The sequence below is a fragment of the Rhinopithecus bieti genome, unplaced genomic scaffold (genome assembly GCF_001698545.2).
Source record: "Rhinopithecus bieti isolate Rb0 unplaced genomic scaffold, ASM169854v2 scaffold_33432, whole genome shotgun sequence".
Classification (NCBI taxonomy): Eukaryota; Metazoa; Chordata; class Mammalia; order Primates; family Cercopithecidae; genus Rhinopithecus; species Rhinopithecus bieti.
Window position 1 is genome coordinate 1,311,770 of NW_016814481.1, and position 27,151 is coordinate 1,338,920.

Consider the following 27,151-nt stretch of genomic DNA (forward strand, 5'->3'; position numbering starts at 1 on the left):
TTTTTTGAGACAGAGTCTCGCTCTGTCACCCAGGCTGGAGTGCAGTGGCATGTCACTCAGGCTGGAGTGCAGTGGCATGATGTTGGCTCATTTCAGCCTCCACCTCCCGGGATCAAGTGATTCTTCTGCTTCTGCCTCCCGAGTAGTTGGAACTGCAGGCATGCACCACTACGCCTGGCTAATTTTGGTATTTTTTGGTAGAGACAGTGTTTCACTGTGTTGGCCAGGCTGGTCTCAAACTCCTGGCCTCAAGCGATCTGCCTGCCTCGAGATTCTTTTTTTCTAGAAGGTTTCCTGAAGGAAACATTTTAATACATGTGAGTCAGACATTGAGTGTGTGAAATATGACTTCCTCCTTAGCAACTGTCAGAAAAACCCCTCCTGGTAGAGAAGCCCCATTGTGAGTAAGAGGGAGCCCTGTGGTAGAGCTGGCAACACACTCAACTTGACGAACCCCAGCTGTCTAAACAAGGCATGGCTTGAAAATCTTGAGAATATGCTCCTGGTGGGGAGGACCCCTGGGCACTGACACAGATATTGGCGAGCTTCCCACCATCACTCACCTCTTTTTCTGTTTTTTAACAGACAGGGTCTTGCTCTGCCACGCAGGCTGGAATGCAGTAGCATGTTCATGACTCACTGCAGCCTCAAATTCTGGGCTGAAGTGATCCTTCTACCTCAGCCTCCCGAGTACCCGGGACCACAGGCCTGAGTCACCATGTCCAGCTATTTTTTTTCTTTTTCTTTCTTTTTTTTTTCTTAGAGATGGGATCTTGCTGTGTTGCCCAGGATGATCTTGAACTCCTGGCCTCATATGATCCTCCCACCTCAGCCACCCAAGTAGCTGGGACTACAGGTGTGAGCCAGTGGGCCCAGCCATTACTCACCCTTTGTCAGGAGCAAGTTCCACCTGGAGAAGAGGCTCCTGAGGAGTTGAAAGGAGGCAGGGAATGTTTCTGGAGGAGCTGTAACCTGGATTTGGATGAGAGAACTGGCCAGACAGAGGCCGCTTTGATTGGAAGGAATGTGGGAAGGTTGTTGGACATCCTTCTCTTCTTAGGAGACCCGTCTAGATTCCACACTGGAAGGAAGCCCTTTTCAGTGTGGAAAAAGCCTTCCATATGAGCTTGTACATTAACAGTACAGGAGAAAATATACACTGAGTCCCCACCATCCCCTCTTTGGCCCTGAATTCCCTCCCCCTCAAACGACAGGACCTTCCAAAGTTTGGGTTCCCATTCCTGAGTGTTGGTGAAAGTTATGGTTAGGGTTTGGATAGAAGGAGGCACAGAGCTCAGCTTCACTCCCCAGGTGGGGTCTGTTAGTCCCAGGGTCAGTGAGAACCCCGGGATCCCTCAGTCAGTGCCCCTTCCCCTGTGTCATGGATGGGTGTCAGCATCAGAGATGCCCCACCCAGTGGATAGGGTGCAGTGGCCTACGTTTTAGAGACCCACACTCCACTTCTTTGCCAGGGAAGCTTCTGGAACACTGAGAAGCCTCAACCTGTGCAGCCTGGGGTGGGCTGCAGATCAGCCAAAACTCACAACCTGCCTGGGTGCAACAGACCCCTGGGCAGCTGACAGCCCTCCTCACTCCCCAGGCCCTGCTCATTCTTGGTTTACACTCTTGTTTTCATGGAGAACACCCTCCAGTAGCTCCTTGGGAACAGGTGCTTGGGTTTTGAGACCTTGAGTTCTGAGAATGTCTTATCAGGGCTGCTGGATCGCAGGTTCCTCATCCGATGTGGTGGTTGTGATCAGCCTCATTACAGAACATCCTTTTTCCTTTCTTATCTTTTTAAATAGATATGGGGTCTTGTTCTCTCGCCTAGGCAGGAGTGCACCAGCATGATCGTAGCTCCCTGTAGCTTCGAACTTCTTAGCTCAAGCACTCTTCCTGCCTCAGTCTCCTCCCGAGTAGCTGGGACTACAGGCGTGCACCACCATGTCTAGCTAATTTTAAAAAATTGTTTTGGAGAGAAGTCTCACTGTGTTGTGCGGGCTGGCACTGCAGGGCATTCTGTGTGTCACGTAGCCCCCAGTGCTTGTTGAATGAAGGGATGAATGGATAAGGTGTTGCAGAAGGCGTCTCCAGGTCCCATCCTCCACCCCCATGTCTCTCTTGCTCAGCAGGTGGACCCCGTGTGAAGAAAGGAGAGAGCGAGAGAGAATGAGCCACGAGGGCCCGGTGCCCTCTTCGTTTCTGTGGGCTCTCTCCTTTCAGTACAGGGCTCCAGCGCCCTCCACAGAACTCCACACACAGCCCAGCAAGCCCCTCTGTAATGGGTGCTGAGAGTGGCAGGCATGGGGCTCTTGTTACATCAGAGTCCCAGGAAACAGGCAGTCACAGACTATTCTGAGTGGGCAGAAGAGGTCCACCTATGGACACATATTTAGAGAAGCTGAGGAGTTCATCACTGAAGACATCCAGCCCGTGAGTAGTAGAGGTGGGTTTAGAGCTAGGAGTTGAACCCAGACCTAATCCCAGAGACCACAGTCTCAGCTGCCAGGTTCTGCTGCCTGACAATCATACAACCTGCCACTGGGGTGATGGTGCGGACCCTTCAGGTAGCCCTTCCGGGCCATGCCAGGCATCATTGCGCCTTGTCACAATCATTGAGACCCTGCACGGTGGCTCTGAGACCTCCCTGTCACATGGGAAAAAGTGCTGATGGCCAGGGACAGAGTGAGTCCCCATGGCCTCCCTCTCTTTTGTCGGCTGGTCCAGCGGAGGGACCAGTGAAGAGGAGGGTGGGAAACTGCTCTTAGAAGAGCCCCAAGGAAGTCAGGCGTGGGGGCTCACCCCAGAATCCCAGCAACTCAGGAGGCCAAGGTGGGAGGACCACTAGAGCTCAGGAGTTTGAAACCAGCCTGGGCAACATAGCAAGAACCCGTCTCTGCAAAACACACAAAAATTAGCCATAGCCAGGTGTGGTGGTGGGTACCTGTAGTTCAGCTACTTGGGAGGCTGAGGCGAGAAAATTGCTTGAACCCAGGAATTCAAGGCTGCAGTGGGCCATGTGTTTGCACCACTGCTCTCCAGCCTGGGTGATGGAGCAGGATTCTGTCTCAAAGAAAAATAAAAAACCCCAACGGAGGCTGAGGAACAGCCCTTCTTCTGTCCCAGGGCCACCCCACAGCTGCCTCTTCTGTAGACACCCAGCTCTTTGAGGCTGCAGTGTTGCTGCTCTCGTCCTCTGCTGGGTCCCCGGGCCTGCACCAGCAGTGCCCATGTCTCAGTCCGTTCTCACCCTGCTAATAAAGACATATCCAAGACTGGGTCATCTGTAAAGGATAGAGGTTTAATGGACTCACAGTTCAGCATGGCTGGGGAGCCCTCAGGAAACTTACAACATGGTAGCAGGGGAAGGAAACACGTCCTTCACATGGTGGGCAGGAAGGAGAAGTACAGACAAAAGGGGGAAAAGCCCCTTATAAAACCGTCAGATCTTGTGAGAACTCACTCACTATCATGAGAACAGCAGCGTGGGGGTAACCGCTCCCATGATTCAATTATCTCCCACCAGGTCCCTCCCATGACATATGGGGATGATGGGAACTACAATTCAAGATGAGATTGGGGTGGGGACACAGCCAAACCATATCAGCCCGGTATATATTTGTTCGACAAATTGGCAGAACACCTTAAAACAGTTTAAGTAGAGTGACCTGTGTCTAAATGATTCTGATGCAAACATTTGTCTTAAAACGTACCTGTGCGATTTTAATTTATGACTCAGAAAGGCCAGTGTCATTGGAAAATTTTGATTACTTGTATTTCTTGGGCGGACACAGGTCCACACAGGGAAGCACCAAGGCCAGCCTGGAGGCAGAAAGGAGCAAGGGGATAGCCCAGGCCAGAGCCTTTCTTGGGGTTTCCACAGGAAAGGTGAGGCTGGGCAGGGTAAACCGCCCAGGATCGGTCAGTTTGAATAATTTTAGTGGACCTTGGTGGGTAGGTGCTGTCCCTGGCTGTTTTAGGGCAGGGGAAATATTGACTGAGATAAGGAGCCAGTGCAATAAGAACTGGTATGGTGTGTGGGCTGTGGGTCACAGGGGAGTTGGAGACAAAGTTGGCTGGCAGTTTGACCCTGGGAATGATGGATGCCCTGTGGACAAGGACAGCATTCCTATTCAGAACCGGTATCTCCTGACCTTTCTTTCTTTTTTGTTTTTTGGGTGACTTAAACAGCGGAAATTTATTTTCTTACCCTTCTGGAGGCCAGAAGCCCAAGATCAAGGTGGCAGCAGGGCTGGGTTCTCCTGAGGCCTCTCTCCTTGGCTTGCGGGTGGCCACCCTCCTGCTGCCTCTTCACACAGCCACCCCTCTGTGCCACACCCTAATGTTCTGTAGTGAAACATCTCATAGACTCTCCAGGGGCTCTGTCCTAACCTCAGGTCTGTCTCTGCATCTGCAGTGTGTTAAATCCTGGAGACCCTCGGTGGCAGCTGGTGCCTGCAGTAGGTTGGGAGTAGTTACTAGGTCTGAGGCTACCAGATGCCAGACCCGTGTACCTTGCCTTTTTTGTTTTTTTTTTAAAGACACAGTCTCGCTCTGTCACCTAGGCTGGAGTGTAGTAATGCAATCTCAGCTCACTGCAACTTCTGCCTCCCAGGTTCAAGTGATTCTCGTGCTTCAGCCTCCCGAGCAGCTGGGACTATAGGCGTGCACCACCGCACTTGGCTAATTTTTGTATTTTTAGTAGAGATGGGTGTATCAATCTGTTTTCATGCTACTGATAAAGACATACCCAACGAGACTGGGCAATTTACAAAAGAGAGAGATTTTGTTAGACTTATAGTTCCACGTGGCTGGAGAAGCCTCGCCTCACAATCATGGCAGAAGGCAAGGAGGAGCAAGTCACGTCTTACATGGATGACAGGAACTAAAGAGACCTTGCACAGGAAAACTCCCCTTGTAATAACCATCAGATTTCATGAGACTTAGTTATTATCATGAGAACAATCATGGGAAAGGCCTGCCCCCATGATTCAATTACCTCCCACTGGGTCCTTCTCACAACACGTGGGAATTCAAGATGAAATTTTGGTGGGGGCAGAGCCAAACCATATCAATGGGGCTTCGCCATGTTGGCCAGGCTGGTCTTGAACTCCTGGCCTCAAGCAATTCTTCCACCTCAGCCTCCCAAAGTGCTGGGATTATTGGCATGAGCCACCGCACCCAGCCCCATTTGCCTTGACATCTGGCAGCCCTAAGCCCCAAACCAAAGGTCTTTTGGGCCGAGAACAGCTGCAGTGCTACCTCTGTCCTGCTCAGCATCCTCCTGTCTTTTCAGGGGCCGGGGCTGTTCCTGAGGATGCAGTTGGTGCCCTCTATAGAAGCGAAGGAGACACCGTTGACTCAAGAGGACCAGCCAGCTCTCCAGGAGCCGCCTTGGTCTCCGGGATGCACGGTAAGCCTGGGAGAGGTTCACTGTGATGGCACCAGGCGCAGTCAGGAAGGCCTGGGGTGTGGGGTGTCTGTAAATTGGGGTAGGGGAGGGAAAGGAGGGCGTCTGGGGCCTGTAGGAGGCCCAGGCTGTGGGCTTGGGGTGTTGCAGTCTGTTTCTGTGTTGAATATACTTGTCCCCAGGGTGATGGCGGGCTCCAGGGTGGGTCCTGGGGGAGGGTCTGGTTGTTGGACTGTGGGCTCTGCCTTTCCTGGTCCAGCCTTTTTTCTTCCTGTCCTTCCACCCCAGTCCCACTGCTTCCATGACCTTGAAACGGACGGGAACTGGCAGGTCCTGTGACCTGAGCAGGCTCAGGGAAGCGAGGACCTCTTGGCTCAGGGCCCTGTGTGTCCTTACCAAGGCAGAGAGAGAATGGGAGAGAGAGACGCTGTAAGGCAAGGGTCGCTAACCCCCAGGCCGTGGACCAGTGCTAGCCCCTAGCCTGTTAGGAACCAGGCTGCAGAGCAGGAGGTGAGTGGCGGGCTAGCATCCATGCCTGATCTCCGCCTCCTGTCGGATCAGCAGCAGCACTGGATTCTCGGGGAAGCGCGAATCCTATTGTGAACTGCCCATGTGAGGGATCTAGGCTGCAGGCTCCTTATGAGAATCTAATACCTGATAATTGAGGTGGAACAGTTTCATGCCAAAACCATACCCCCACCCTGGTTTGTGGAAAAATTGTCTTCCATGAAACTGGTCCCTGGTGCCAAAAAGGTTGGTAACTACTGCTGTAAGGCACATCCTGAGCCCTGCACGAGGAGAAAAGGCCTCCTCCCACTTGTCCCTGCCCTGTTCCCTCACCCAAGGGACCTGCTGCATGTAACCCCCACCCCCCATCCACCACCAAGTCCTGCTAGCGTTATCTCCAAAATGTAACCCACCTCCAGCTGCCCCTCCCGTCCCCGCTGCTGTCCCCCCTGCCCAGAGCCACTGTTAGCTCTCCTGGACTCTAGGTCGGCTCCTGACAGGCGCCTGGGCCCCACCCTGGACACAGAAGCCAGAGCGATCCATTAGAAGTGCAAGTCAGGTCAGACATGTTTCCTTAGCAAGCAGCTGCCAGCAGAGAAGAGTTCACATCCTACTCCAAGGAGAGGTCTTCCTCCCAGAAAAACTCACTGACTGCCTGCTCCTCATTCACGCAGGTCCACCTCCAAGCTCCATCCTCCCTCTACCCCTCAACCTCCTGGCCATCTACACCCCACTTTTTTCCCAGCTTTTCCCTGACTTCTGGAGCCTCCTTGGAGGGTGCCACCTTCCCCAGCCCCTGCCTGGGCACCCTCTCTCCAGGCCATTTTGGATCACAGTGATTAGCTTTGTATTTAAGGATTGGGTAAATCCTGACAAGGTAAATGGGTCTATCTCTTCTTTTATTAATATGTTCCCCAAAGCAGGATCAAACATGCACATTCATCGGGGTGAGCAGGTGTGAGTGGACCCCCTCAGCCTCTTGACTCTAATCTGTGACCCCTGTCACTCTGTGCAGGGACTAAAGGCCGCTGTGCAGATTCAGAGAGTGTTGATACCAGTGCCTACACTGGGCCACCCCGACCCGTGGGTGGCCGAGGATTCTGGTGAGTGAGTGCCGCATGGAACACGTGGCCAGAGGGCCCTGCTATCCTTGTGTTCTGTCCAGGAACTTGTATCCCATCCTGCCTACATTTCCTCTGACTGCAGGCACTGCCCTGGCACCGTAGGGAGAGGATGCAGAAAGCTTCTCTCGTTATTTGTGTGTTTAAGCAGGAGGGCACTTCCAGTGACAGAGTTTTCTGTTAAGAAAGAGAGGGTTCACTCAACCGCAAGAAAAGGCCAGACCTCTCTTTGGGCAACATGAAATTCTTGACTACACGATAATATTGATTTTTGAAAATTATGATTGAATTTACTAGAAATGGCCTGTGTTTTAACTGGGTTTTTAAAAATGAGGTTCAGGCTGGTTGCAGTGGCTCATGCCTTTAATCCCAGTGCTTTGCAAGGCGTGGGCAGGAGGATTGCTTGAGGCCAGGAGTTCGAGATCAGCCTGGGTAACATAGTGAGACCCCTATTTCTAAAAAAAAAAAAAAAAAAAAAAAATTAGCCATGGGTGGTGCCTCCTAAGTCCCAGCTACTTGAGAGACTGAGGCAGGAGGATCGCTTGAGCCCAGGAGGTCAAGGCTGATGTGAACTACAATTGCTTTACTGTACTTTGCAGCCTGGGTGACAGAATGAGTCCCTGTCTCTAAAAAAAGAGGTTCAAAGCCACTTCTCCTGAGAAGTGGGGAAGAATTTAATTCCAGAAGACAAATAACATTTTAGCTTTAATGGTAAGGTGTTTGTTTTCTTCCAGTTTGCCTTCTAGTAAGAATAATAAACTTTGTTTCTTAAAAGTGCCATCCACTCTTGTGTCTGGAATCTCTGTTATCTTCTTGACAGGGAACAATTCTTAGATCTAGGTCATGTGTTTCTCTTCAGTATATTTTTGGTAAGCCTTCTGGGCTAGGCTCTATTTTGTTACTTCTTCTTCTTCTTCTTTTTTTTCAATTGAGACAGCATCTCGCTTTGTCACCCAGGCTGGAGTACAGTGGTGCGATCTCGGCTCACTGCAACCTCCGCCTCCCGGGTTCAAGCGATTCTCCTGCCTCAGCCTCCCGAGTAGCTGGGATTACAGGTGTGTGCTACCATGCCCGGCTAATTTTTGTATTTTTAGTAGAGACAAGGTTTTGCCATGTTGGCCAGGCTGGTCTCAAACTCTTGACCTCAAATGATCTGCCTACCTCGGCCTCCCAAAGTGCTGGGACCAGAGGTGTGAGCCACCGTGCCCGGCCTATTACTTCTTGAAGTGGGTAACACTACCATTGTCGTCTGGTGGTGAGATGGGGACCAGGAAACAGTCACAAAGAAAACACTGACCCCTCTTCCGTGAAGCTCACAGTCTGCTGGGTGGTCAGAGTTTGAAATGAATAACAGAGTCCAGTGGAAGCGTGTTGTACAAGGACTCCATCTCAGGGCACAGGGGAGAGTTCTGGGAAAGGATGGATATTTAAGCTTAGGCCAGGGTTTCTCAACTGCAACACTGCTGATACTGGGGCCTGTTCACTCTCAGTTGTGGGCCGTCCTGTGCATTGTAGGATGTTGAACAGCATCCCTGGCCTCAACTCACTAGATGCTAGGAGCGCTTTTCCTCTATGAGTTTGCCAGGGCTGCCGTATCAAAGTTCCACCAGCTGGGTGGATTAAACAGCAGAAATATGTTGTCTCACTGCTCTGGAGGCCATAAGCTTGAGATGAAGGTGTTGGCAGGGTTGGTTCCTTTGGAAGCCTCTCCTTGGTGTGTAGATGGCCATCTTGTCTCTGTGTCTTCACATCCTCTTCCCTCTGTACATGCCTGTGTCCAAATGTCATCTTCTTGTGATGGGGTTTGGATTTGTGTCTCCGCCTAAATCTCATGTCAAATTGTAATCTCCAATGTTGGAGGAAGGGCTTGGTGGGAGGTGACTGGATCATGGGGGTGGACTTCCCCTTGCTGTTTTCTCTTGATAGTGAGTGAGTTCTCACGAGATCCGGTTGTTTAAAAGTGTGTAGCACCTCCCGCTTCACTCTCTTCCTCCTGCTCCAGCCATGTAGCACGTGCCTGCTTCCCCTTTGCCTTCTGCCACGATTGTAAGTTTCCTGAGTCCTGCCCAGCCATGCTTCCTATACAACCTGTGGAACTAGGAGCCAAATTAAACCTCTTTTCTTTATAAATTTCCCAGTCTCAGGTAGTTCTTTATAGCGTGCAAAAGTGGACTAATACATCTTTTAAGTACACCAGTCATATTGGACTAGGGCCCGCCCTACTGACACCATTTTTTTTTTTTTTTGAGACGGAGTCTCGCTCTGTCGCCCGGGCTGGAGTGCAGTGGCCAGATCTCAGCTCACTGCAAGCTCCGCCTCCTGGGTTTACGCCATTCTCCTGCCTCAGCCTCCGCAGTAGCTGGGACTACAGGCGCCCGCCACCTCACCCGGCTAGATTTTTTTTTGTATTTTTTTAGTAGAGACGGTGTTTCACCGTGTTAGCCAGGATGGTCTCGATCTCCTGACCTCGTGATCCGCCCGTCTCGGCCTCCCAAAGTGCTGGGATTACAGGCTTGAGCCACCGCGCCCGGCCTACTGACACCATTTTAATTTAATTATCTCTAAAGACTCTATGTTCAAATATGGTTACCAGGGGTGAGATAAGATACCAGGGATTAAGATTTCAAGATGTGAGTTTTTGGGGTAATACACTTCAGCTTATAACATCCACATACCCCCTAGTCATGAAAAGCTAAAATGTCTCTAGATGCTACAGACTGAATTGTGCTTCCCCTCCCCAAAGTTCGTGTTGAAGCCCTAGTGTCTCCCCTGAAGGTGCCATGGGAGATGGGGCCTCTAAGGAGGTGATAAAGGTTAAATAAGGTCATAAGGGTGAAACCCTGAACCAACAGAACTCATGCCCTTACAAAAAGAGGAAGAGACACCAGAGCTCGCTCTCGCCCATGTGAAGACACAGCCAGAAGGCAGCTGTCTGCAAGCCAGGAAGAGAGCCCTCACCAGAAACCAACCATGCTGGCATCTTGATCTCAAACTCCCAGCATCCAGAACTGTTAGCAGCAAATTTCTGTTAAGTCACCTAGTGCATCGTATTTTGGAATGACAGCTCGACACCAAATGTACCCTGGGGGACCAACCCTGACCTAGACCATGATAAATACTATAACATTTAGCTTGGTCAGGTGTTGGGCTATTGGGAGGTTCGGAGAGAGGATAACAGGCTTAGGAGTAACATTGATAAAATTCCCCATGGAGCAAAGAACCGGTTGCATCCAGGGCCCATGGAAGATGCTGTGAAGGGAAGAGGGAGAAGTGGAGAGAGAGTGGTGTGAGCTGATTGAAGAAGAAGCAGGTTCCAGATTGTTCAGGGCTTGGAAGTGCAGGACAAGAACCTTGGCCCATGTTCTAAGCCCACTGGGAGCCAGTGATGTGTTTAGGTGAGTGGTGCAATGCACCTGTGATTTTTTTTTTTTTCTTTTTCTTTTTTTTTGAGATGGAGTCTCACTCTGTCACCCAGGCTGGAGTGCAGTGGTGCAATCTCGGCTCACTGCAAGCTCTGCCTCCGGGGTTCACGCCATTCTCCTGCCTCAGCCTCCCGAGTAGCTGGGACTACAGGCGCCCACCACCATGCCCGGCTAATTTTTTGTATTTTTAGTAGAGACGGGGTTTCACCGTGTTAGCCAGGATGTTCTTGATCTCCTGATCTCGTGATCCGCCTGCCTCGGCCTCCCCAAGTGCTGGGATTACAGGCGAGAGCTACCGCGCCCGGCCTTGCATCTGTGATTTTAACAGAACCCCACCCCCCAGCACCTGTGAGGAGTGTGGGCTCAGCGAGGAAAGCAGTGGTAGGTGGAGGCTGTTAGGAGTAAAGTGGTGCTGGTCTAGACTTGGGGTTGAGTGTGGAGGAGGTGTGCTGGGTTCCCCCAAGACCACTCCAGGCTCGGTGATCCACTAGGAGGACTCACAGGAGATGTCGTACTCATGGCTATGATTTATTACCGCAAGTGAATATTAAGCAGAATCAACAAAGGGGGTGCCGGGCACGGTGGCTCACGCCTAATCCCAGCACTTTGGGAGGCCGAGGCAGGCGGATCGCTTGAGGCCAGGAGTTGGAGACTGGCCTGGCCAACATGGCAAAACCCCGTCTCTACTAAAAATACAAAAATTAGCCGAGCATGGTGGTGAGGCAGGAGAATCGCTTGAACCGGAGAGGAGGAGGTTGCAGTAAGACTCTGTCTCAAAAAAAAAAAAGAAAAAGAAAAAAGAAAAAAAAGCAAAAGGAAGCCCAGAGGAAACCAGACCCAGGCTTCCAGAGTCCTCTCCGAGCACAGTCGCACAGGACAGACTTAATTCCTCTATCGCCAAGTTGTGCCAGCATCACATGCGATGTTGTCTACTAGCAAAGCTTATTAGAGACTGAGCGCACACCGTTTTCACTGGCCAAGTAGGCTGACTTGAGGTACAGCTCAGAATGTGCCTGTCTTAGTTGGTTCGTGTTGCTGTAAGGGAATACCAGAGTCTGGGTGATTTATAAAGAAAAGAAGGATAGGCGCAGTGGCTCATGCTTGGAATCCCAGCACTTTGGGAGGCCAAGGTGGGCCGATCACTTGAGGTCAGGAGCCTGGCCAACATGGTGAAACCATGTCCCTACTAAAAATACAAAAATTAGCCAGGCATGGTGGCGTGTGCCTATAATCCCAGCTACTTGGGAGGCTGGGGTGGGAGAATCACTTGAGCCTGGGAGGCAGAGGTTGCAGTGAGCTGAGATTGCACCACTGCACCCCAGCCTGGGTGACAGAGTGAGACCCTGTTTGAAAAAAAAGAAGTGTATTTGACTCACGGTTCTGCAGGCTGTACCAGAAGCATGGCACCCACATCTGCTCCTGGAGAGGGCCTCAGGCTGCTTCCACTTATGGCAGAAGGGGAAGGGGAGCCAGTGTGTCGAGATCACATGGTGAGGGAGGAAGCAGGAGCAGGGGTGGTGGGGAGGGTAGGGAAGGGGAAAGGTGCCAGGCTCTTTTAACAACCAGCTCCCTTGGGAAGTAACAGAAGCGTACTCATTCTCTCCATGGGGGAGCATTAATCAATTCTTGAGGGGTCTGCCCCCAAATCCCGCCTCCGACACTGGGGATTAACATTTCAGTGTGAGTTTTGGAGGAAACAGTCCCTGAATTCCAGACTTTCAGAAGGAAAGTAGGTGTTCAACATAAACCGCATTGTTTGTACAAGTGGTTTAAGTGGAGGAGTTTCTCTTGTCAGTTAGGGGGGTGGGAACCTTCCTGAAATCCAAGTTCTCAGACTCCACCCAAGGGCTAACCTTGTAAACACATCTCACTAAGGAGTCCATCCAGGCCTGGTGGGTTAACTCCTTTCTGCACAGTAGGGAAGTGAGGAATGATTTAAAACACATAGAGGCCAGGCGTGGTTGCTCATGCCTGTAATCCCAGCACTTTGGGAGGCTGAGGTGGGAGGGAGGACTTCTTGAGGCCAGGAGTTCGAGACCAGCCTGGGCAACAGAGCAAGACCCCCATCTCTACAAAATAAGAACATTAGCCAGGCATGGTTGTGTGCACCTGTGGTCTCGCTGCTCAGGAGGCCGAGGAGGGAGAATCACTTGAGCCCAGGAATTCAAGGCTGCAGTGAGCTAGTCCAGCCTGGGTGACAGAGCAAGACCCTGTCTCAAAAAATTTATAGTAATAATGCATATAAAACATTTATATTGAGGAGGTTGAGTTAATTTGGTGGTTCATATATTCATTTACCAATGACATGGAGCATTTTTGTGCCAAGTAGGGTATCGGGAACAGGGTGGTAAAAGCACCCAGGCTTATTCTTACAAAGCTTCCAATCCAGTGAGGATGACAGAAAATAAACACCCATGGCTGCAATACATAGCTGGTTACAGCTGGGAAAGGGCTGCAAAGAAAGGGAAAGGGTCGTATTGGAGAAAAGGAGAGAAGGGGCTCTTTCTACAGAGGAGGAGACCTCAGGATGGGGCACTCTGAGGGGGGACATTTCAGTGGATCCAAAAAGAAAAGCCTCGACGTAGGTGTTAGCTGTAGCGGGGTGGGTGGGAGAGGGGCTTGGGGGTGAGTCCTGCCATGTGGAGATGTCATCACTATGTATTCTGATTAGTTGCTGGGATCTGTAGAGTGTCAGAGAGGGGTGAGATTTCTGATCAAAGACAGGGACAGCACTTCCTGAGATCGAGGACATGGTGGAGGACGGTGATGAGTTTTATTTATTTATTTTTTAAGACGTAGTCTTGCTCCGTTGACCAGGCTGGAGTGCAGTGGTGCAATCTTGGCTCACTGCAACCTCCGCCTCCTGGGTTCAAGTGATTCTTGTGCCTCAGCCTCCTGAGTGGCTGGGACTACAGATGTGTGCCACCACACCCAGATAATTTTTATATTTCTAGTAGAGACGGGGTTTCGCCATATTGGCCAGGCTAGTCTCCTGACCTCGAGTGATACACTGGCCTCAGCCTCCCAAAATGCTGGGATTACAGGTGTGAGCCACTGCACCTGACCTAGTTTTTTTTTTTTTTTTTTTTTTTTTTAATAACTGAAATTTCTCTTTCATAGTTTAGGATACCAGAAGTCTGAAATTAAGGTTTCGACATGGGTGTGCTTCCTGTAATGGCTCTGGGGGAGGATCCTGCCTCCTGTCTTCTAACGGTGGCCTGCAGCCCTTGGTGCTCCTTGGCTTGTGGACGCAGCCCTCCCATCTTTGCCTGTGTTGCCTCATGGCCGTCTCCCCTCTGTGTCTCTGTCTCTGTCTCTTCTCTTAGGAGAACCATCGTATTGGATTAAGGGCCTGCCTACTCTCGTATCATCTCAACTCATTACATCTGTAACAATCCTATTTCTAAATAAGGTCACATTTTGAAATACTAGGGGTTAGGGCTTCCCATTTTTTGGGGGGACACAATTCAAGCCATAGCAGTCTGTTCTCTAGTCCCCCCAAATTCATGTCCTTCCCACATGCAAAATACACTCACGTGATCCCGACATTCCCAAAGTTTTAATCCATTCCAGCATCAACTCTAAGTGCAAAATCTCATCTAAGCACCATCAACTCAAAATCTCATCTCATCTGATGAGAATCCCACAACTCATGATGTCAGTCATCTACAGCAGGTATGAGGGAGACTCAGAGCGTGGTCCATTGTGGGGCCAAATTCCTCTCCATCTGCGAACCTGTGAGAAATCAGAAAGCAAGGGATCCGCTTCCAAGATCCAGTGATGGGGCAAGCATAGGATAGACATTCCCATTTCAAAAGGAGAAACTGGAAGGGAAAAAGGGGTCATGGGTCCTGAGCAAGTTTAAAACCCATCAGGGCAAATGCTAGGAGGTTTCCAGGCCTGCAACAAATCCTCTGTGGTTGGAAGCTCTGACCTCTGGACCTCATTTTGGGTACATTCTATTCCTGTTCCCTTAGATGGGCAGAAAGATTTGAGCCAATGGTTGGATGCATGATCTGGTGTTCAGATGTGAGAGTCAGCCTAGAGATCTGGGCTTCATCATGAAGGTGTGGGAACTGACACCCAGAGAATGGGTGAGGCTGCACGGCAAGGCAGAGAGAGTTGAGAGAGACACGAAGAGGAGGGCCTGTAACCTGTGGGTGCCGGCAACATGTTGGAGGAGAAGCTCTTACAAGAAAGAGGAGGCTGGGGTTGTGATCACCGATCATAGGCTGGGTGGACTGTAAGAAGGAGGGATTGGCTAGGTGCAGTGGCTTGCAGCTATAATCCTGGCTACTCAGGAGGCTGAGGTGGGAGGATCGCTTGAGGCCAGGAATTCAAGGCTAGCCTGGGCAACATAGTGAGACCCCCATCTCTAAAAAAATTTTTTAAAAATTAACTGGGTGTGGTGGCACACACGTGTAGTCTTAGCTACTTGGGAGGCTGAAGTGGGAGGATCACTTGGGTCCAGGAGTTTGAGGCTGCAGTGAGCTATGATTGTGCCACTGCACTCCAACCTGGGTGACAGAGCAAGACTCTGGTTCAAAACAACAACAGGAGCAACAACAACAACAACAGCAAACCCAGGAGAGATTTGGATGATGAACACACATCAGTGGGATTTCCCAGCACGGATGGAGGTCACCGGTGATTCCAGGGTGGTGCCAGCCCTTGGAACGGTGGCAATGAGAAGCAAGTAGGAGGGGAGGAAGTGGGCACGGAGGGTAGATAGCCCACGATAGGAAATGAAGAGATAGAGGTAGCCCAGGGGAAAAGTGGGGTGTTATGGCTTGACTTGTACCCCTCCAAAAAGACAGGCTGAAGTCCTAACCCTGTGAATGTGGCCTTATTGGAAATAGGGTCTTCGCAGCTGTAACCAAGTTAGGAGGTCACAAGGGTGGCCCCCAATGCATCATGACTGTGTCCTTACGAGAACATGAGGAAGACGCTGCGTGAAGACAGACACAGGGAGGGGACCATGTGACGGGGGAGGCAGACACTGGAGTGATGCATCCACAAGCCAAGGAGCCCCAAGCATCGATGGCCACCACCAGAAGCCAGGGAGAGGCAAGGAAGGACTCTTCTCAGAGTGTCAGAGGAGGCTCAGAGTGTCAGAGGAGGCGTGGCCCCGCTGAGCTTAGTTTTGGACTCCTGGTCTCTAAAACTGTGAGAGGATACATTTCTGTGGTTTTAAGCCACTCAGTTTGATACTTTGTTATGGCAGCTGCAGAAAACATATGGGGTCAGGGATTGGGTGTGGGTCAGGTTTAAAAAGTGAAGGGAGCCGGGCGCGGTGGCTCAAGCCTGTAATCCCAGCACTTTGGGAGGCCGAGACGGGCGGATCACGAGGTCAGGAGATCGAGACCATCCTGGCTAACCTGGTGAAACCCCGTCTCTACTAAAAATACAAAAAATTAGCCGGGCGAGGTGGCGGGCGCCTGTGGTCCCAGNAGAGTGTCAGAGGAGGCGTGGCCCCGCTGAGCTTAGTTTTGGACTCCTGGTCTCTAAAACTGTGAGAGGATACATTTCTGTGGTTTTAAGCCACTCAGTTTGATACTTTGTTATGGAAGCTGCAGAAAACATATGGGGTCAGGGATTGGGTGTGGGTCAGGTTTAAAAGTGAAGGGAGCCGGGCGCGGTGGCTCAAGCCTGTAATCCCAGCACTTTGGGAGGCCGAGACGGGCGGATCACGAGGTCAGGAGATCGAGACCATCCTGGCTAACCTGGTGAAACCCCGTCTCTACTAAAATACAAAAAATTAGCCGGGCGAGGTGGCGGGCGCCTGTGGTCCCAGCTACTTGGGAGGCTGAGGCAGGAGAATGGCGTGAACCCGGGAGGCGGAGCTTCGAGGGGGGTGGAACCCGGCCCCGCCCCCCCGCCGGGGGGGCAAGCCGAGACCCCGTTCAAAAAAAAAAAAAAAAAAAAAAAGTGAAGGGAAAGGTCCCATCGGGAGGGAGAGGTGAGGATGCAGGGGACGAGGGATGATCTGGGAGTTGCTTGCTTGTCTGTCATAGGCCAGAAGGAGGATGCCTGGTGCAGAGGGAGGAGTGGTGTTGATTTGACGGCAGGTGGGAAGGAAGTTTCCTTTTAAGGCAGACCTGCAGGTTGGTTGTGGTTTATCTGCCCTCTACTTGTGGTAAGTCCTGGAGCACCACTAGCCCTGCAGTGTAGGAGGGCAGAGGAAGGGGCCAGGCAGCTGGGCAGGAAGAGCTGTCCCAAGGCTGAGTCAGGGGACAGTGGCGGGTGCTGCAGGAACTTTGGAGTCTCCTGGTGAATTATTGAGTCTATAGCTCTTGGGATATGGAATGAAGGGATGTGTGTGTGTGTGTGCGCGTGTGTCTGCGTGCATGTCTATAAGTGTCTTTGTGTGTATGCTGGTCTGTGTGTATATGTTATATATATGCACAGGTGCATGTGGTATGTAACTGCATGTATATGTGTGCATGTCTGTGTGTATGTGTGTGTATGTGATTGCATGCATGTGCAGGAGCTTGCAGATATGTGTCTACATGCGTGTGTCCCTGTGAGTGTGGGCATGTGTGTGTGTGCAGATGTGATCACTCACAGCCAGGGTGGACAGCCTTGGGGCCTGTGAGTGTGCCCAGTAGGCCAGGCACCAACCCTCACACCTCTTCCCTTCTCCCCTAGCTGTGCCTGCACGGGACCCTGCCTGGCTTCAGGAGGACAGAGTAGAGGAAGAAGCCATGGCTCCTGGGCTGCCAACCGCACGTTCACAGGTAGGTAAGAACTTCTTGTTCTAAAAGAACACTGCTGTGCTCAAAGACTGGACTTGCCCTCTTCCTGTGACCTGCCTGGATCATTTCATGGGGTTGGTCTCTGTGCTTCAGGGACTGGGCCTCTTGCAGTGGGTGGCAGCAGGGGAGCATGGGCCATGATCCCACCACCTCGTTCAGACCCTCCCCAGGCTGCTGAGCACCAGGAGGGAAAACAAAGCAAGGATGTGAGCCGCCCTCATTTTGTGGTCTTCATGGTCTCACTGAACAATGAGTTGAGTCGTTTTCCAGGTAGTTCCCTCTTACCTGTACCATGCTCAGGTCTGCTGGACCCTGGAGCTAGAAGGGGGACAAATCTGCAAGAGCTTCCTGCTCCTTGTGAATAGATAAGTCCTGTCCTGAGGTCCAGGACTCGCAACATTAGTTATTGCCTCTTGCTGTTCTTACTTAAGGAGTGGAGTGTAGAGAGAGGAGTTGTAGTTCAGAGTCCTGAGCCCACGGGCAGATTCTGGGGGATCTCAGAACCCTGTCTGAAAGTCCTCTGCGTGGGGTTTCCCTTCCCCAGGCCTGGCCACCTCCAGCATCCTCTGGCATACTGGTGGGGGTGGTCCCTGGCTGAGCTGGGATGGATGTATGTTTTAGGAACCAGTCACCTTTGCAGATGTGGCTGTGGTGTTCACCCCAGAAGAATGGGTGTTTCTGGACTCTACTCAGAGGAGCCTGTATAGAGATGTGATGCTGGAGAACTATAGGAACCTGGCCTCTGTGGGTAAGGCGACTTCATCTTTTCTTTCCTTTTTTTCTTTTTTTTTCTGAGACAGTGTCTTGCTCTGTTGCCCAGGCTGGAGTGTGATGGCGTGACCTTGGCTCACTGTAACCTTTGGCTCACTGCAACCTCTACTTCCTGGGCTCAGATGATCCTCACACCCCAGCCTCCTGAGTAGTTGGGACCACAGGCGTGTGTCATCACACCTGGCTAACTTTTGTACTTTTTTTGTAGAGATGGGGTTTTGCCATGTTGCCCAGACTGGTCTTGAACTTCTGGGCTCAAGCGATCCACCTGCTTCAGCCTCCCAAAGTGCTGGGATTACAGATATGAGCCACTGCACCCAGCCAAGGCTTTGTCTTTTCATCACATGCTTATGCAGCAACCATAAGCTCCAGAAATTGTGCAAGTCTCGGAAACCTAGAGGTGGAAAAACAGATAATTCCCACCTTCATGAGCTTCCAGTCTACTGGCCTTTCTGTGGAATGAAGATCTTTTTACTGCTCTCTCTCTCCGTGATTAAAAGCTTTTGGGCTTCTCAAATGTATTACCTTGGTTTTGTAGACCAGAGAGCCTCAGTGCCCTCTGGGACCCAGTGAGAGAACTTGTATTTAGTTCCTCAGTGAAAAAGTTTGGCTGTGTCCATCAGAATTTAGACACATGCATTTTGCCCCTCCCATCTCTAGAGCCCTTAGAGAGTTGAGAATATCAGCCCTGGTGTCAGGGCATGGCACAGTCCTCCCACAACATGCGTTGTTTCTCTCATGAGCAGCTGATCAACTGTGCAAACCCACTGCCTTGTCTTATTTGGAACAAAGAGGAGAGCAGTGGACCACTGACAGGGGCATCCTCTCAGACACTTGTGCAGGTGAGCCCAGGCAGATCAGGTGAGCATCAGCTCTGGTCAGTAAGGGGAGTGTCCAGTTTGGAAACTGTCAATCAGGGCAACTTATTCATACGCTTGACTGAGAAGCCTGTTTGGTTGAGCTCCCTTATTAAATGCCACCTTCTTTCCTTTTTCCCTTTCCTTTTTAATCTCTAAAACTTTACATTAATCTCCTAGAAAGATTTGTCCTACTTTCTCTTCATAGTTAATATTTCCATGTGTTTATCCATTTCCTCCCCACTGTACATTCTTGCTAATATTTTTCCTCAACATTAGTCATAATCTTCATATATTTCCTTCCCATGTTCGTCTGATTACATAACTTCTCACCTAGCCAAACACCTTAAAATTTTCCTTAACTCTTAGATGTGTTCCTTCTCATTGCAATTTCTTCCCGTATTTAGGATGAGTATTTGAAAAAAAAAAAGTCCACATGTGCATTGCTTACTTTTAGGTCACCTTAATCCCACAGTTTCTTTCTCTCTGTGTTTAACTTTTTCTTCCCTAATTTATTTCAGAGCCTCAACTTCAACCCCAAGAGGCAATTCCTAGCCAAGATCCTTTTACGGAGATTCTGTCCATTGATGTGAAAGGGGTAAGGCTCACCAGGGATTATTTGTGGTTCTCTATAGTAGGATGAGTCTGGGGTTACTGTAAGTTAGAAAAGCAGCCCAAGAGCCAAGAGAGATTCAAGGCAGGAAGTGCTTACCCAGGAGGAAGCAGTTTCTTGGGAGAGAGTCCGTGAATGTCATGGATTGGTGGAAAACTAAACGTAGATCATGTTCTTACAAGTAAGCATTTTCACAGATATGACACAGATACCAAGTGTTTAAGACTTACTTTAGCCTTGCACAAATTGGAAAAATTCTGCATCTAAGAAGCCCCATGAAAATAAAGAAAAGATAACTCTTTGCAACAGAGTATCCACCCTATTCACTTGAGGGAACTCTGGGTAGAAATGGTATGGACTCCGTAAACAGTAAAAGTATTAGATGTAGAACTGTCTTTTTCTTACATTCATTTCACATAGGGGAGAATGTCTGTGAATCTAATAAGGCCTTTGGTCTTCACATTTTCCTTCATTGACAGGAGCAACCTCAGCCTGGAGAAAAACTCTATAAATATAATGAACTTGAGAAACCTTTTAACAGCATTGAACCACTTTTCCAGTACCAGAAAATTCATGCTGGAGAGGTGTCCTATGAATGTCAGGAGAGTAGAAATTCCTTCTTCCAGAGCACCCATCTAATCGTGCCTGAGAAAATCCGTAGTGGGGATAAAACCTATGCATGTAACAAATGTGAAAAATCCTTCAGATACAGCTCTGACCTTATCAGGCATGAGAAGACTCATACTGCAGAGAAGTGCTTTGACTGTCAAGAATGTGGGCAAGCCTTCAAATATTCCTCGAATCTCCGGCGACACATGAGAACCCATACCGGAGAGAAGCCATTTGAATGTAGTCAGTGTGGGAAAACCTTCACAAGGAACTTTAACCTGATTTTGCACCAGAGAAACCACACAGGAGAGAAGCCCTATGAGTGTAAAGATTGTGGGAAAGCCTTCAATCAGCCATCATCCCTTAGGAGCCACGTGAGAACTCACACTGGAGAGAAGCCCTTTGAATGCAGCCAGTGTGGGAAAGCCTTCAGGGAACACTCTTCACTGAAGACACATCTGCGAACCCATACCAGAGAGAAACCATACGAATGCAACCAGTGTGGCAAGCCCTTCCGGACGAGCACTCATCTGAACGTGCACAAGAGGATACACACAGGGGAGAAACTGTATGAGTGCGGGACTTGCGGTCAGGTCTTGAGTCGTCTTTCAACCCTAAAGAGTCACATGCGAACTCACACTGGAGAGAAGCCCTATGTGTGCCAGGAATGTGGGCGAGCCTTCAGTGAGCCCTCATCCCTCAGGAAACATGCAAGGACTCACAGTGGCAAGAAGCCCTATGCATGCCAGGAATGTGGGCGAGCCTTTGGTCAGTCTTCACATCTTATTGTACATGTGAGAACACACAGTGCCGGGAGACCCTATCAATGTAATCAGTGTGAGAAAGCCTTCAGGCACAGCTCCTCACTCACTGTACACAAAAGAACCCACATGGGAAGAGAGAACATTAGGAATGGTAGCCTGCCTTTAGCCATGTCTCATCCATACTGTGGGCCCCTTGCTAATTAACTTCCATTTTGTAAAAATATAAACACATGGGGCTATGACTTTCCCTCATAATACTCCTTTAGCTGCATCTCATGTTTCAATGTATAATATTTTCATTTTGGTTTGATTGTAAGTGTTGTCTTAACCTCCATTATCATTTATTCTTTGACCCATCTATTATTTGGAATTAGATTTTTCAAAACTAATACGTGGATATATTTTCATAGAGGTATAATGACTTACAGTGAAATGCATACATCTGAAGTATACAGTTGGATGAATTTGACAGATGCATACATGCATGTAACCAATACTCCATTCCAGATATAGAATATTTCTATCTTTCTGGAAGGTTCCTGCGTCTTATATGGCTATTTCTTAGTTGCCTTGTTGTTGGTGGTTTCTAATTTAATTACATGGTGAGAAGAGTATGTGGCCTCTTTGTTATTGAGTCATAGGTATTTGCTGAGATTTGCTGTTAGGTCTGGTGTGGCTTACTCTTCTAGCTGCCAGCCAAAATTGCCCCTTCCTCCTTAGAAAAGAACCTGGGTTTTCTGTTCAGATTGGTGGCATGCACTATTTAAAAGCTTTCATCGCCTGGCCGGACACAGTGGCTCATGCCTGTAATCCCAGGCTGAGGCAGGGGGATCACCTGAGGTCAGGAGTTCGAGACCAGCCTGGCCAACATGGTGAAACCCCTCTCTACTAAAATACAAAATTAGCTGGGTTTGGTGGCATGCATCTGTAATCCCAGCTACTTGGGAGGTTGAGGCAGGAGAATTGCTTGAACCCAGGAGGCAGAAGTTGCAGTGAGCCAAGATTGCACTACTGCACTCCAGTCTGGGCAACAGAGTGAGACTCTGCCTCAAAAAAATAATTAAAAAAAAGCTTCCATCTCCCAGCCCTTCTTGCAAGCAAGGGCAGGCCATTTCTTCTGGTCCTGGCTAGGATGAATGTGAGAAGTCACTGGATGTGACTCTGGGGAAGATGTTGTGTTCAGGGATAGTTTCATGCAGCCACATCTCTCCACTTCTTGCCTTTTGGACAAGGAGACATGATGTCTAGAGCTAGAGGAGCCCTCCTGTGACCATAAGGGTAAAAGCCACAGGCTAAGAGTGTGGCTGGAAGTCACGTCCATCTTGCTTCTGTAATCTAAAAAATATTTAGGATATATTTAATAGAATTGGCATATTTATGTGATTGCAGCAGCCCTGGACTATTTGTTTCTGGATGTCCCATACATGAAAAATAGGCACTTCTTACTGGTAGAAGATGGTTTTGTTTGTTTGTTTGTTTTGTTTTTTTTTGTTTTTGTTTTTGGTGGGAGGTTTATTTCAGCTGAATATAATTCCTAACTGATGCACTTAGTATATGTCAGTTTTTATGTATGCTTCATGGATGGTTGAAATCAATGTATTGTATTCTGCAGATGTCTGCTAGATCAAGCATATGTGTTTAAAAGCCATCTACACGTTTATAAATATTGATCTGTGATCTAGCATTTATTAAGAGAGGTATGTTAAACTCTTCCACCATGATTATGTATTGCTGAAAAATCTTCGTCCATTCTGTCAATTTTTAAATTTATGTATATACATACATATATATGTTTTGAAGCAATGAAATTAAATATAGATACTGACATTTTTTACATTTCCAACAAATTGTTACTTTTATTCTTATAAAGTGATCATCCTTTTCCCTATTACTGAACATTCAACCATTCATCATAATGATAGTAAATACTTATTTAGAGTTTACTATTAATAGATAGTAGCCACTGCCTGAAGCTTTGCATCTTTTAATTTAGTCCTCATACTGACACTTCGAGGTATGTGCTGTTATCATCCCCAATTCACAGATGAGGAAGCTGAGGCCCAGCAAATTAAGGTGGGCTATCAGGGTTGTCTGGGGGGCATGTGACAGGCCTGACTCTCTCTACAGTGGCAGAGCCAGGGGACTAGTCTCCATTTTTACTTGTTCTTTTTTTTTTGGTTTTAAAGTTCTCTTAGGTATAACTTACATAAACGTTAATAAATCTTAGGGTACACCTTGGTGAATTTTGCATATGTCTATACCCACCACAGGCCCCTTCAAAATAGTTTATCATCCCAGAAATTTCCCTTGGGCCCCACCTCATCCTCAAAGGTTACCACTATTCTGACTTCTATCACCATAGATTTGTTTTTCCTGTTCATGTAAATGGAACCATAAACAGCCTTCTTGTGTCTGTTTTTTTCACTTAATATAGTGTCATTGAGATTTATCTATGTTGTATTATCAGTAGTTTATGCTTTTTAATTGCCGTGTGATAGTCTATAGTCTGAATATACCACAATTTAAAGATTCTATTCTGTTTATGAACATTTGAGTTCTGTCCTCCAGGTTCATCCATGTTATCACAAATGACAGAATTTTCTTCCTCATTAAGGCTGAATAGTATTCCATTGTGTAGATATACCACATTTTCTTTATCCATTCATCCACTGATGGGCAGTTAGGTTGATTCCATATTTTGGCTATTGTGAATAATCCTGCAGGTTTTATTTTTATGAATAAAGCTGCTGTGAATGTTCTTGTTAAGTGTACATAGGTATTCATTTCTCGAGTATAAATGTAGGAATGGAATTGCTGGATTTTGGAGGAAACCTATCTTTAGCTTTAGTAGATCTTGCCAGACAGTTTTTCAATGTAGTTGAAACCATTTATACCTAAACCTACATCAATGAATGAAAGTTTCATTGCTTCACATCCTTGGCAACACATGGTACTGTCACTCAAATTAATTTGAGCTACATTAGTGTGTATGCAGCAGTTTCTTAGGTTTAATTTGCATATTCTTGATGAGTAATGATACAGTGGTAGATGGTTGCCACAATGACTTCTTCTGTCCCTCTATGTATATCTCTTTTCCATGTGACTTTGCAGCTCCTCCTATCAAGAGGTGGAGTTTATTTCTCCACACCTTGAAGATGAGCTTGGTCATGTGACTTTCCTTGGCCAATGGAACATTGACAAACATGACAGAAGCAGAGGCTGGAAGAACACACATTGGGATTTTCCTTCTTAGTTGTGACCATTTGTATGTCATCTGTGGAAAAATGTCTAAGTCCTTTGCCCATTTTTAAATAAGTTTTTTTTTGTTGTTGAGTTGTAGAAGTTCTTTATATATTCTGAATATTAACCCCTTATCAGATATATGATTTGCAAATATTTTCTCCCATTCTAGGGGTTACCTTTTTACTCTATTAATTGTATCTTTTGATATGCAGAAGTTTAAAATTTTGATGTAGTCCAACTTATAGATATTTTTTGTTTTCTTTGGATGTCATATCCAAAAAATCATTGCTAAATCTAATGTCGTGAGGCTTTCCCCCTATGTTTTCTTCTAAGAGTCTTATTGTTTCAGCTCTTGCATTTAGGTCTTTGATGTATTATGAGTTAATTTTTGTTTGTTTGTTTTTGTTTTTTTGAGACGGAGTCTTGCTGTGTTGCCCAGGCTGGAGTGCAATGGTGCAATCTTGGCTCACCGCAACCTCCGCCTCCCTGGTTCAAGCGATTCTCCTGTCTCAGCCTCCTGAGTAGCTGGGACTACAAGCGTGTGCCACCACACCTGGCTAATTTTTTGTATTTTTTAGTAGAGACGGGATTTCACCGTGTTAGCCAGGATGGTCTTGATCTCCTGACCTCATGATCTGCCCGCCTCAGCCTCCCAAAGTGCTGGAATTACCGGTGTGAGCCACCGCACCAGGCCGAGTTAATGTTTATATATGGTATAAGAAAAGAGTCCAACTTCATTCTTTTGCATGTGCATATCCAGTTTTCCCAGCACCATTTATTGAAGACTGCCCTTTCCCCATTGAATGATGTTGGCGCTCTTATCAAAATTCATTTGGCTGTATATATGAGGTTTTATTTCTGGGCTCCCTACTTGATTCCATTGGTCTATATATCTGTCTTTATGCCATTACCGTGTTGTGTTGATTCCTGTAGTTTTACAATAAATTTTGAAATAAGCAAGTGTGGTGTGAGACCTCCAACTCTGTTCTTTTTCAAGTTGGTTTTGACTTCTTGGTTTGGTATTCTTGAGATTTCATATGAGTTTTAGGATGGATATTTTTCTGTTTCTGCAAAAATATTAAGTCATTCAGCCCATGAACATAGTATGTCTATTTGTGTCTCTTTTAAGTTCTTTCAGCAATGATTTTTAGCTTTCAGTGTACGGGTTCTTCATCTCGTTGGTTAAGTTAATTCCAAAGTATTTTATTGTTTTTGATGCTATTGTAAATGGATTTGTTTTCTCAATTTCGTTTTTGGGTGGTTCATTGTTCGTGCATGGAAATGCAACTGATTTTTGTTGTTGTTGATCACACTTCTTTTGAAACCCATATTATGAAGTGTCACTACTCTCCTTGGTCCAAGTTAAAATGCTTTCCTGGATCCAAATGGCATTTCTTTTGTGGGGAATTATCAACAGTAAAGATCTAGGTTGATCAAAACTCAGTCTGAGAAATCACCAGCAGGAGAGGGCAGAGATATCCATGGGATGGAGATGAAATAGCCTTTGTTATTATGGGTGTATTATGGGCCTCTTTTCTCATCCAATCCAGGATGCTGACATTCAAGGTGACAGATCAGCTGTTCATCTTGGGCTGCACCTGGTGTTTGGGCATTCTGCAGGTGGGCCCAGCTGCTATGCTGTTGCCTATCTCTTCACCATCATCAACACCCTGCAGGTGTCTTCATCTGCCTGGTGTACTGCCTTTTCAGTAAACAGGTGCCACTGTCTAGGTCCCGCCCAAGACTCTTCTTGTCCTTGCCTTTCTTAATGAGCTGACCCAGAAGATGCTTTGTCTCTAGCAGGTCTGGGGACAAAACAAGAAATGGTTCAAAAAGATCAGGATGAGAAGAGCTGGGTCTGAGAAATACACACTCTCTAGAAGGGCTGTGTCTGATGCCTTCAAACCTAGCACAGTAAGATCATACATTGCTCTTCCCCACATAAGTTCTCTTATTGATTCACTTGGGGAGCACATGCTTATAACACTAGTAACCTGGTCCACAGTGGGTGATGTTCTAGGTTGGCTCACATGAGGATGGCTCACACTTGGTTTATTGGATGACATTTTCTCCATTAAAAAGTTTGTTTGGCCGGGTGCGGTGGCTCACGCCTGTAATCCCAGCACTTTGGGAGGCCGAGACGGGCGGATCACGAGGTCAGGAGATTGAGACCATCCTGGCTAACACGGTGAAACCCCGTCTCTACTAAAATACAAAAAAATTAGCTGGGCGTGGTGGCGGGCGCCTGTAGTCCCAGCTACTCAGGGAGGCTGAGGCAGGAGAACAGCTCGAACCCGGGAGGCAGAGCTTGCAGTGAGCCGAGATCACGCCACTGCACTCCAGCCTGGGCGACAGAGCAAGACTCCGTCTCAAAAAAAAAAAAAAAAAGTTTGTTTAAGCTGGGCACAGTGGCTCATACCTGTAATCCCAGCACTTTGGGAGGCTGAGGCAGGTGGATCACCTGAGGTCAGGGGTTCAAGACCAGCCTGGCCAACATGGTGAAACCCCGTCTCCACTAAAAATACAAAAATTAGTTGAGCATGGTGGCAGGAGCCTGTAATCCCAGCTACTCTGGAGGCTGAGGCAGGAGAGTCTCTTGAACCCAGGAGGTGGAGGTTGCAGTGAGCTGAGATTGTGCCATTGCACTCCAGCCTGGGCAATGAATGAAACTTTGTCTTAAAAAAAAAAAAAAGTTTGTTAAAAAAATTAGCTATTTCTCATTAGGTGACTGTGCTGCCTGATTCTTACACATGTGCATTAATTCTTTCCTTGAAAATATTGAGCACCTATTTGGTGCTGAATTTAATGCTATGTTCTTCATACATGTAGGCAAATACCAAGCACTTTTAGGGAGACATGTACTGTGTTAGTCTGTTTTTGCGTTACTGAAAAGGAATACCTGAGACTGGGTAATTTATAAAGAAAAGAGGTTAAACGGGCTCATGGTTCTGCAGGCTGTACAAGCATGGCACCGGCCTCTGTTCAGCTTCTGGCAAGGGCCTCAGGAAGCTTACAGTCATGGCAGAAAGTGAAGCAGGAGCAGGCACATCGCATGATGAGAATGGAAGTGACCTGGCAG

General features: G+C 48.1%; 1 protein-coding gene across 9 annotated transcripts in view; it reads left to right on the forward strand.

The window, feature by feature from the left end:
- Window positions 1-22,672, forward strand: part of ZNF333 (zinc finger protein 333) — a 38,080-nt gene extending 15,408 nt beyond the window's left edge. For 4 of the 9 annotated variants that reach the window (XM_017851274.1, XM_017851273.1, XM_017851279.1 and 1 more), the window contains 7 exons: window positions 5,297-5,413; window positions 6,933-7,020; window positions 17,109-17,197; window positions 17,837-17,963; window positions 18,733-18,828; window positions 19,365-19,441; window positions 19,936-22,665. In XM_017851274.1, the coding sequence (XP_017706763.1) occupies window positions 5,297-5,413; window positions 6,933-7,020; window positions 17,109-17,197; window positions 17,837-17,963; window positions 18,733-18,828; window positions 19,365-19,441; window positions 19,936-21,033 (1,692 nt within the window). In that variant the 3' untranslated portion in view covers window positions 21,034-22,665. Of the gene's footprint in view, window positions 1-2,129; window positions 2,447-5,296; window positions 5,414-6,932; window positions 7,021-17,108; window positions 17,198-17,836; window positions 17,964-18,732; window positions 18,829-19,364; window positions 19,442-19,935 lie in introns of all 9 variants that reach the window. The other 5 variants (XM_017851277.1, XM_017851278.1, XM_017851276.1 and 2 more) reach the window with 5 other exon arrangements.
- Window positions 22,673-27,151: the final 4,479 nt, after the last annotated feature.